The 12,106-nt window shown below is 38.5% G+C and overlaps 1 protein-coding gene across 1 annotated transcript; it reads right to left on the bottom strand.

Annotated features, from left to right (window-relative positions):
- Positions 1-3,786: 3,786 nt before the first annotated feature.
- LOC150105410 (5-hydroxytryptamine receptor-like) lies at positions 3,787-4,968 on the bottom strand. Its single transcript, XM_090393953.1, has one exon. It carries the CDS (start codon positions 4,966-4,968, stop codon positions 3,787-3,789), a length of 1,182 nt encoding a protein of 393 aa, XP_090250079.1.
- Positions 4,969-12,106: the final 7,138 nt, after the last annotated feature.

The raw sequence follows: 12,106 nt of genomic DNA, 5'->3' as shown, positions 1-12,106 counted from the left end.
GCACAATATTTAGAAGATAGATGATAGTTGCACATTTAGATTAATACAGTATAGAGAGACAGAAATGAAATTCATAAAAACTGTAAAACTCACAAAAAATGCGTGTGTAAGTTTGGTCGGTTTATTGAATTCGTAAAATTGTACAAAAATTGGGAATAGATTTCTTTTTTCATTTATGTAACGTGCACATCTCAGGAAATGCAGGCAGTTTGAACAAACAGGAAATGGACATTTTTTGTCTTCATTTCTTTTAATGTATTTTTTTCCCCATTCCTCTAAGAAATAATTTAAATCATTCAGATGTCTCAGTATATAAGTCATTTGCAGTTTTTCGTTGTGGTGATTCTCTGAGGTAAAACAGTTCCATTGAGTGAAGTCCATAAGATGAATTGCCACTTAAGAGTGACGCCGAGAACGATTTTTTTCCCCACTTCGAATAAAAATTCAAGTAGTCTCGAGGCTTTTAAGCATACTTCCTCTCATTGAGTCTATTACATCGTAATGAATGCATATTAACGTATTTTAAGTTGGCAAGTTTCATTACCATTCTGACGTTCCCTTGGGTACACCAGATGGAACTTTCAACCTCGGGGCCTCCTTAACTAAAAGAACGTAAGGGGCATACGCTGCGGGAACCTGACACTCCATTAACGAGAGATTTTAATGTTTAATAATGACGGAAAAATACAGCTGATTTCAGCTGATCAAACGAGTGTTAAATCTGCGTTTCCCCACTGTGAAATCACGAGCGAAGTATGCTGACTTTTCTATCTATCCCATTAAAGGCGCTCAAAGCCAGTGGGGTGTGTTTTACCCGGCACGCTTCGGGCTAAACGATGGCAATTAATCCACACCATATTCGTTCTCCATTTCCGAAATGTATTGCACGTCCTCTGTGTGGGAGGTCTATCGGGAGCACCCGTTTGGTTATTTGTGTGTTTCAATCGCGAACTTCAATCGTGCATCACAAGGTTACATGCCGGACTGGCACAATGCCAAGCCGCAAACAAAGTTACTTTTGCGCACTGTTCATTCATTATGTTAGTGCCCTTCCCCGAGGCCAGAGACGTCTCCACCCCCATGAAGAGAAATCTATTTTATTTCCCCGAGGAACCACCGTTCATTTCTGGCCGAGAGCAGAGAAACATTAGCCACTAAGTGCATGACAACCCCCCCCCCCCCCCTTTGTTGTAATGGACACTGTGTGTATCCGAATGTGTCCGTAAGTTCCTCTGGAGGATTTCTGGGTCTTCCTTTGCAGAGGGACTCGTATCTTTGGAATCAAAGATCGTCACAGAATAATATCTGTATTTCGTTGGATATTTAATAAACACACCTTTTTAGTTACTCTGTTCGCAACCTAACAACGATCGTTAAAATATCCTGGCAGATATTTTGACTTTTCTGTTTTTCCTTAAAAATTTCAGTATCATATTTTTATCAGTACATGTCTATGCATCACATATACTTACAAAGCCATAATTACTTCCTCTGCGACCTGAGAAATTCTTTTTCAACGGTAGAATGCATTTTATATTTTTTGTGAATTTAATTTGAAAAGCTGGCATATAGCATCATCGCTCTACAACAACAGCTTCGACTATGTCATTGGTGTTTGTGAATATCTTTAGGAGGTAGATGATTTTCATCATGCAGTGTGAGGCTACCCATCCTGAAGTAGCTTTAAAAAAGTTCCATTATATATATATATATATATATCCATTAATGTCTATCATTCTCAACATAAAACTGTAATGCAGGAAAACGGCACAGTGTTTGATTGGTGGACAACCCACCATCGTAGTCGCTCCGCAACATTTCCATTTCTGTCTTCTCCCCCCCCCCCCCCCCTTTACATGATTTCTATCATAGAAAAAATGCCAGAACTAATCATTACTGAACATGCAGTAATTTCAATTGCATAAATAACTCGCATAAGGTCCTCTTATAGAATGAATTATTTTAAAAATTTTACAGGCGACTTTTACCTGTATTTAATACTATTCCATGTGAAAGTTGTTTTATTTCTATGAAGAGTCACAGATATAAGACTGCATTAAACACACATCAGTTGACTGATGCGTGTTTAATGCAGTTTTTAGATTGACTTTGAAAAAAAACTGTCTGAAGCAAGTCTCTTTTTGATGACGCCCACTTTCAGCATAATAAGTAGAACCCATAAAGTTCACTACAAAATCGTTTTATGATAGAAAAGAACAGCGAGATTTATTGTGTCCTTTAGCGAAGATGGATACAAAAGTCGTGCATAGCGTGACAGCCCCTCCTTCGTTTTCATTAGCTCGTTTTGAGATAGTCATCGACAGGAAGAGGCGCGGGTGTTTTTGGTATGAAGCGCTTTACCCGCTTATTATATTCGCATAGACAATTTTTAATTGAAGAAAAAAAACGTTGTTTTTGATATCCTCTGCTTTGAGAATTGTTAAAACTTCATTATTGCGTTATTAAAGCACGTGAACCATATCTGATGATGTTAACAAATAAATATTTGCATTGAATATACGACGGAATGTTATATCAGACGCTGTTCTACCTAAGGAGATTGAAGTCAAAATTCAGGGATAATCCATTTTTTAAAATGTCAACTCAGGTAAATATGACCCAGTACAGCGGTACTTCAGGGTTTTGAAATATTTTAGAAACTTCGTCAATAATTCTAAACTACTCTTTCTCAGAATTTGGCCTGCGGTATTCTGTGAATTAAGTTTACCTTCTTGAGATACCTTTTTCGAGATAAAATTCGAAATATGTTATGCTCGAGTGCTCAGCATTCCTCTATGTGATTTGCCAACATCTACCTCATTATCTTGTGTGCTCCGTAGCCTTCACAATTCTTTATCTTCGTTCAAAAGAAGTTGCCTTTGATTTCCGACTCTCGTGCTTATAGGATTTTCTTTTAGGAGGAAAATGCCCAAAGGGCTTAATCGTTACTGAGCATGCGTCAACAGTTGATATGGCGATATGTTAACTTTGAAATCAGATGCGATTTCAGCCCCTGATCATCTTTAGGAAGAGACGTCTCAGAAATTGCTAGACAGGCTTTGCTGAGGAGTTTATATTCTCAACTGATGCGTAGCTTTGGACTCATTCGGTCGTCCCCATTCCATAAGGGATAATGCGATGTTGTATGACGTTATCTGGCTTTTCAACGATAAAGAAAAAAAGAACTTAATGGTATAAAAAATCTTGCGATGTAAGTGCTCATGCATGCTTAATAGGAATGTTTCTTGGTGCAGTTATGAAGCAATGGAAAGTCTATTACTTCCTAACAGATTTTAGGCATCTCCAGAAATTTAAGTAAATAGTTTGTGGTTTCAAATATTTCTGTTTCACTCTGCAAGCAGAAAATAAAATTTTTCTGCCATTAAAATGTTTTTGAAGTTAAACCATTTTTTGATCTCGAAACAAGGAAAAGTGATTCTGAATTTGTATGATCGAAATAAAACCAACATGAATTAATTCATTTGGATCATTAACTGGAACCAGAGATTTGCTTTAGAGTTTAATTCCAGTTCTGGATCCAACGCGCTTGAGTTTTCAGACTATACAACAATCCAATAACTACTATCAATATTTTTTAAAGAAAAGATAAAGCATCACTTACTTATCTAAGGTGAAGAATCTTTATTCTACTTTGCTGATCATTGAATTCTCGGCATTCATTGAGACACAAGGGCATGATTTATTAATGAAGACCATTACGATGATTTCTAACGGGCTGAGCGACGCAACAGTGCGATCCTTAAAATTCACAGAGATGGGATGATGTTACACCGTTGGCCTGGGAGAGCCCTGGGGTCCGCAAAGGATTCGCCTAAAGGCACTCCTGAAGTCCGGACTGAAGATAGTATAGATGATGGGATTGAGAATAGAATTGGCATAACCCAGCCAGAGAAACAAGCTAAGAATATAGGGACTTGGAGCACAAGACGAGCAGAGAGGCATCACCAGGGCGATTACGAAGAAGGGTAGCCAGCAGATAACAAATACGCCGGTAATGATGGCCAGAGTCTTTGCAGCTTTTCTCTCCCTTTTCACCTCAACCGATTCCTGTTTTTTCTCCCGTTTGTCCCGTTTCGCCAGGTGTAAGAGACGTCCGACTCCTCCTCCTCCCTGCTTGGGAGTTGCGGTTCCGTTGGCAGAAGGAGGGAGGCTTTCGTTAGTCGACAAGGGGATGTCGCTATTAGAAGGGGGAGTCAGTCTTCGAGGGGGTGGTTTCTGGATCAATAGCACTGCTTTTGCGCCTGGTCGATGTCGAATCCTCTTCCGTGCTTCTTGATATATCCTCCAATACAGGATGAGGATCAAGATAAGAGGCAGATAGAAACTGAAGCACGTGGCGAATATTTGGTACGCAATATCCTGGCTTACTAGACATTTTTTCTGTTCTTCGATTCGATGTCGGAAATCTGGATCCTTCCATCCGAATATTGGAGCCACCGACACTACCAGCGCCACACCCCACACGATGACTATCATCAGATAGATGTTTCTGGCGTTTCGCTGTCTAGCGTAGTCCACCTGCGTGATGGCCCAGTAACGATCCACTGCTATCGCTAGAAGATGAAGGATGGAAGCTGTACAACAGAGAACATCGCACGATGTCCACACGTCACATAACTCCTGTCCCAAAAGCCACTCTTGTTTGACCTCATACACGGCACTTAAAGGCATCACTAGACATGCTACCATCAGGTCAGCGACTGCCAAAGAAAGCACAAGATAGTTGCTTAAGTTATTCAAGTTTTTATCAAGTAAGATGGCCAGGATAACAAACAGGTTTCCTATGACCGTAGCTAGTGTCAGAAAACCAAGGGTCACCGAGATGAGGACAATAGATAGTGCATCCCCGTAAGGAGAAACACTCTCCTCCACTGTGAAATTAGGCATAGCGTTGTCTCGTCCCAGTTTGTTGAGAATGTAGCTCTCCTGAGTGGCGTTCTTTGCCATGAACTCTGGTGACGTTTCTCATTCGGTCATAGAATCAGCGATGGGAGTTTGAGTCAGTAAATTTAGTTCTGGAATTTCATGAATCTGTTTATGTATTTGCTTCTCATGCAATTTCTAAATATGACTTTGCTTACACTTTCTGTCTCTGAGTTAGAGTTAAATCAGTCCGCATAGACTGCCGTCCAATATATCAAGTGGTAGTACAATTGTTTTAATTCTGATGAATAAAATTCTTCTGGTTGAACGGCTATTTCACTTGGACTACAGTCTTAGTAGGGTTTGTGAGAAAGAAAACGCAACCGAGGAGACACCATATGATGACAGCTGAAAGAATAAAAAAAAGTGTCAGTTTCTGGACAATTTTGTTTTATGAAATTAACATTTAAAATTAATATTAAAATATTACGTGATACATTAATCCTAAATATATTAATCAGATTTTTAAAAAAAATAAGATTTCGCCTTGTAATATATCTTGATTTTATTTCGTCATAGTTGCATCATTATTTTATTGCGTCATAATCAGAAGTTGCATTGTTAATATGTACGCAGTAACAGTTCGTATTCATTACGAACATGACGCAACTGTTGGCTAATTCTCTCATGGTTTACGTCTTGATTTAATAGTGCTATTTCTGAGACTGTGAGCTGCCTAACGTAGATTTATTTCTCTCTGCCAATAATCAAATAAAATATCTGATTTTATATCATAGCACTTGGGCCTTAGGTTTTAGGTTGTTCTAATACGACTTCGTTATTCGAAAAGCTTAATTGTTCCGCTTTTCCTCTAGAGGGCGCCAGGCGTATACAGAATATTTTCCGTGGATATTCGTTTAAAAGTTCGCTGATGCTTCGACTAACGCAACTTAGTTTTAATTCCATACCAGCGCGTGCCATTATCTTGTGCCATCCAAACGACAATCATCTTGCAATTAGTATGATGGCAGAATACCCTCCAGGGATGCTTCGTGAATTTCTATTGTCATCTATGCTCCCGACTGTCTGTGCCTCGCGGTGTGTGCACAACTCCTGTTTAATTGTCTAGAAAAATATCAATACGAGACCTGTCGGCCCGTCGTTTTTATTTTCCTCCCGCCACCAGCTCATTATAATTAATTCCGGATTATAAGCTTGTTTGCATTAGGCGAATATTCGAGTCAATTTTCTTCGGACGATTGATGAATTGCATCGCCTGGTTTTAGATCTCCTCCTTGCTTATTGGATGCTTGAAGTGGCTTGGAATAGATCCGTGTTTGGTTTCTAGAACAGGACTTCAGTGTTATTTGATCCTTAACCCGACTACGGCACGATAGGCGTCTATCCTTGCACAGGTGAGAGAGTATATAATGGACGGAAACGTTTCTAGGATATATAATGCATCTTATAGGCATATACTCCGTCTTAATATTCTAATTAATCTCCTAATTCCCGTTTAATCCATCTGCAGAGATCACACTTATGAAAATGATCAAGAGTTTCAAGCTGCCAATAGAAAAAGGGGGCTGAGGATGACTAATCTTAAGAGTTAATAATTAGCATATCAGTATTATAGCGAAAACTTTCACAATAGTGAAGTCTTCTTAATTATTTTATCATTAGACTATTTTTATGTTTATTTACAAAGAACATCTGACTTGTGCTATCTTGCATTGGTTTGCTCACCAGCAATTCTACAGAATTTTTTGTTTCGTGGGAGCGACAAAGTTCCGCATTCTTGGTGTCAGCAAAGCTAATATTCCGGCCATCAAATCCCATAACAAAAAAAGTTCCGCACATAATATTTATTTCAGATAAAGATTCCTCCGTTTTCTTCTCAGAGACCAGTGCTCTCTATTGGCGAGAACTAAAATCTACTCCAACGTAAGTAAATTCTATTTTGAAACATTTGAAAGTAGCAAAATGGATTCGTACTTTAAGTTCGTATAGCAGACTTATCATTAAAATGTAGATCACTACTTCTTTTATTAGATGTTCTGAAGTATATGCGACCCCTCTCTTCACTTTCGTCAATGGGAATTGCTTCCTAGAAAAACTGAGTTTGTCAGTACTACCGCTCGTAAGAAAAATAAGATAACTTGAGACCTTCATTTCGTAATTTTGAACTCAATTTTGTAATAAATGTTTTGCCGAAGAGCAACTTGTTTGCAAAAAAAGTTTGAATATTAACTACCATTTCCGCAAGGTGGCGCTAGAATCCCACTGGGATACATGACTTTTAGTACACCGGTTAGGATGGACTATCGATCCACTCAATAATTTTCTTTGAATTATTGCTACTATTTTTGAATCTAATTTCAGTGGAATATCTTTGTAAACATGCAATAAAATTACATTTTCAATACATTTTAAGTGCATTTGTGGTAGTAATAATGAGTGGCATGTTTACAATCGATATTTACAGTACAAATGAATCCGTTATTTGAGCAGCGAATATTACTTTGGAGTGGATTTTCTAAAGGGAGTAATGTTAGGTTTCAACTAAGAGCTAGAAGGCCAGGATATTGTCTGTTGAATGTATGTGCACTCTACTGGCTCGATTGCCGTTTATAAACTACTTATTGGCATAACAAGAATCAGTCCTAACTTTTGGACCCGTCACTGATCATCGTCGTGCATTGAGTTCATTCGTACCGGTGATTTCTAGACTTAGAGAGGGCGCTAAAGCATGACGGGCAACTTTTGCTATTTCATATTGCTAAGCCGAATAGTTGAAGTTGTTCAGTTTTTAAGTATGGGGAGGGACCCCATTTATGCCTGCACGAAAGATCAACGATTCAGAAACGGTAAGAAAAAAAAAAAAAATAGAACAACTCATTTTATAAGTCCGTTTTTGAACTGCGCATGCTACATCCATTTAGCTTCTAAACTTTCGTTATTAGAATTTACATCCTAAATTTGTCTTGAATTATAGATTATTGATATCAAACCACATTGGGCGTTTATAGTTTCTCCGTAAAACGAATTTCTTTAAACTACTTTAGAATTCCTCTGCTAGCGCGGGTACTTTGCATCTGTGCTATGAGTATTGGTGTTCTTTATTCTGGGCATTCCTATACAACCACATCGTTGGGGACCGAGAAAGAGAATATTTGATTTTCTTCCTGGATTGAACAAGTTTATAATTCATTTGAAACTATCAAATCTCGCTAGGGTTCCGCACGCAGTCTTCTTTGATATTATCAATAAAAGGTGAACAGAAATCAAATACTTCGCCCCGGACAATCTCGTTTGCTGCATTATTGAGAATTTTTTTTAATAAGTAATAGAATTTTTTGTGGAACTTTGGACTTTTCTATTGCCGTGGTATGCGTGGGAATTGCATGCAATATTAAAGCATTGGAATTTATTCACTTAGAAACAAAATCTTTCGTTTTTAAGGATCATTCGTAGGCAAGGGCAGTCGTAAAATATTTAAGTTCAATTTTGGATCATATCAAGGGCATTAAATAGATAGGAAAACTGCAGAAGTATACATTTATGTGAAAACAGCGATGTTTGCGCTGTTTGCTGTCCAATCGTGGACAGTTTTCACTTTAATTAAAGACCAGTCAAAATGCAACTCATATCCAACAATGATCAAAGTCGAAGACAACCACTGCATTGCTTCATTGTTAGAAGAGTATTATTGCAACCAGAGGGACTTATGAATATGATTCCGTTTCCATAATGATGTGTTGGCATTTATTATTCCTGAAACGATTATTTACGAGCTTAACAATAATAATAGTTTAATCTTCACAAATATTTTACAACAGCCGAGATGAATACGAGAAATCTCCTTCAGAATTTTAAATCACTCTGAAGATTAGTTTGAAATTCTGTTCAAGGATTCGAAATTATCGCTGACGCAGAGATAGTTTTCCAAAGTAATTTGTCCAGTCGCAGTGGAGGATGACACGCCACATCCGACAACAAATTGCCCTCCAAGAGAAAGAGGAAGATTCCAATCAGAGAGACAAGGATGGATGTTGGTCGTGTGTACCGCCAACATCCAGTTATAATGTATAATTTAATTCAGGTGGTCTCTTTGGCACTGAAGGGAACGATAAATAATACCACAGTGTGAGAACGATCAACGTTGCACTCCAGGGAGCAGGTTGATCTTAGTGTGCGTGGCAGCTTAATTACGACAGGAAATGAAGTTTACTTATGGATGAGAGTGTATAGGACTGTCTCGTCTGCAGTGGTACATCGGCTAGGGACAAATGAATACACGTACGGCGATACTTTACGACATTCTAGACAGTATTTGTGAACTCATGCATTTGTCACTTGGTAATATCTCAGAAATTTAAATATTGCCCAAGTTTCGGAGTTCTTAATTTGCAGATACTTTCTCTAAGGCTGTTTGCGCTAAATAAATTGCCTTAAAGTTCACTTAAAGAAACAAACATAAGACTGTACAAACGGATGGATTGGTTGGCAAACGAAAAGAATAAAATAGAGAATACTGAGTAGTAGAATTAATTAGGATCGGCTAATTCCAGGACTCGGAGTGTTGGCTGCTCCGTTTTAGTCCTGTTTGGTTTGCTAAGGTTATTTACGTGTGTTCATTGGCTTGTTTATGTTGGGGCGGGGAATCTCGAGTTTATAGTTAAAAGACCTTCCCTTTCCTATGACCGGCTACGTCACTTACCTAAGGCGAGGAGTCTTTGTGAAGATTCTTTGCCCTTAGAAGAAGGAATGCGAACTAGTCTATTGATCTGTTTGTCTCGTTCAAAGTAAATAGTGAGGGGAAATTTTAAGGCAGGAATTACACGAGCAGCCACCCGTCACATGGCAATTGAAACTCATTCATAAAATGCATACATCGTCTTTTATTTTCTTCGTAGAGCCTCCGTAGCTCAGACCCAGGGGGTCGGCAAATTTTTTAGACTATTGAGCTCTTCATGGAATCCTTGATCCTGCATCGACCCTCATCATGTTAAACAAATGAATAAATGTTATCAATAATAAATTTTCAATTTAAAAATAATTCCTTCACTCAATTACTTCATTACTGCTTCTTGATATGAAACATTTAAAGAAATTTAAAAAAATACTTAAAGGAATTTATAAAGAACATTAAAAATTTAACCCCCTTTTGACCCCTAGATATTTATCGACACCTTGGATAACCACATCGACCACAGTGATACCACCACTTTGCCGACCCCTAATATAGACGAAGCCCTTTGGTCGGAAAGACCTAGGTTCGATTCCCGTCCATGACCTGAGAAACTGTATCTGATCTGTTTTAGACTAAAGGTGAGTTAGTCGATCTCATATGGAGGCAGGAGATTTTTTTCACCCAGGAACTTGGCTTTTTCGTCCCTCAGAACAGGCAAACCATCCCCTGAATCACATGGATTTATAGCCATGAATACTTAAGACCAAGCCATAGGCGTGATTCGTCAGCTATATGCCGGTCCCGGGCCCGGATAATGTGGGGGGAGTTAAGATAGTGCCGTAAAAGGGGGGGGGATTCATGGCCGTTATATCACCATACGCTAAATAAATATTTTTCTCGTTAAGAGACCCACTTTGACCTCGGTTAGACATCAATAATCATCCATTATGGGAAGGCCTAGCCGGGAAGAAACAGCGGATATTTTCAGCAACTAGTGGGAGTTCTGTGCTTGCCTGCCTCCTCCCCCGCCCCTCTGCACGACTGGTGTTTCTATTCGTAATATTCCCTGCTGCTATTAGTGAACTTCGCCAATTCCACCCGCCAATAAAACTGTCACGGTTGTTTCAGCGGATGCTTGCTGAGAGAGAGAAACTAAAGTGAGTTTCCTGCACATCACGCTACCAATCTAGAAGTTATCCCCATGGTAACAAAGTAAGAGTGTCAGAATATGGTAAGGTCAAAATGGCAATTAGAGGAGTCGCCTTAGCAATACGGGAGAGCTTCCATGAGAAGATATCTGTGACAAGCACTTCCGTTGCTATGGCCAACAAGGCTGCTTTACGAGTGTCTCTTGGAAACGAAGCGCTAATTACAGAGAAATTGGAAAAGAAACCCAGGAAGTTTAAAGTTGCGCGGGGATGACACTCCATTAGACCCAACTTTCCAGTGGCTAGTTAGGCCTAATATAATATGACTTAAACCAATTACCGGAAATATATGAGAAGGGGGGAATTGACTCGAAATGCAGTTTCACGTGTGTACTAGTTAGTTACAAGCTATTCAAGACAGGACTTAAGATTGGAATTTAACGGACATGTTCGTAGGACAAACACGCCACTTTCAAAGGTTTGCTTCAGATAACTGCGCGAGACACACGCAACAAAAGCCTATTTACACTGCTCCATTGTTAGAAGAGTATTATTGCAACACGAGCAACATTCACAACATTGTTGTAATCTGCTTGGGTCTCATGATATTTAAACTACTCGTTTAGCCGAAGTGTTTGTCTCTTTCATATATAAGGCTTCTTTTCTGCTAAGCTTGGTAAATCCCGCTAGTCATCGTCGAGTTTTATAAACTGTTATAAAGGATCACGTTAATATTTAGGAGGATGCCTTAAAATATTCAGTAATGCATAATTATAAAAATAATTTAAACGATGCATATGTGTTTATTTTTCTGAAGACAAGCCTTTATAAACTCAAGGAGTCATACAAGCTAGCCGATTAGGCTTTTACAAACATTCACGTCCAATGTGGGATTCGAACTCGCGTCCTGTTGGTTGGAGAGCATATACTCTCCACTTGGTCAATCACGTTTATTGGAAAAATTTATTTAAATGCGAAGAATAGTAAACATTGGGTAATGTTTTTAAAAAACTCCTAATTTCTAGCGCGTAATATTTGGTTTAGATGGTCAACAATGTTTGATTGTAGTACCCAACGTTTATTTCAACAATTAAAACAGCAAGTTAAATTATCGTGTACCTCTAACAAAGGAATCACTTTGCTTCTGATATTTGCAGACGATATTTTGTATTTCCTGGCTGACTACATCAAAATAACTTCTCCGATTTGAATTATTGCGGCAGTAATCTTATATCGTGCGTGCATTTAAAAGTATTGAAGAAATTTCTCTTGTGACCGTGTTTTCATTGAGAAAAACTCAAAATAGAAATTTTAATATGCATTTAAATACAAAACAAAGCTTCGGTCTTCTCAAATTCATGTGATAAAGAAAAGCTTGTAG

The sequence above is a fragment of the Typopeltis vanoorti genome, chromosome 6 (genome assembly GCF_054136105.1).
Source record: "Typopeltis vanoorti isolate ZY-2024b chromosome 6, IOZ_Tvanoo_1.0, whole genome shotgun sequence".
In the NCBI taxonomy this organism is placed as follows: domain Eukaryota; kingdom Metazoa; phylum Arthropoda; class Arachnida; order Uropygi; family Thelyphonidae; genus Typopeltis; species Typopeltis vanoorti.
This window is presented reverse-complemented; position numbering and strand designations above follow the sequence as displayed.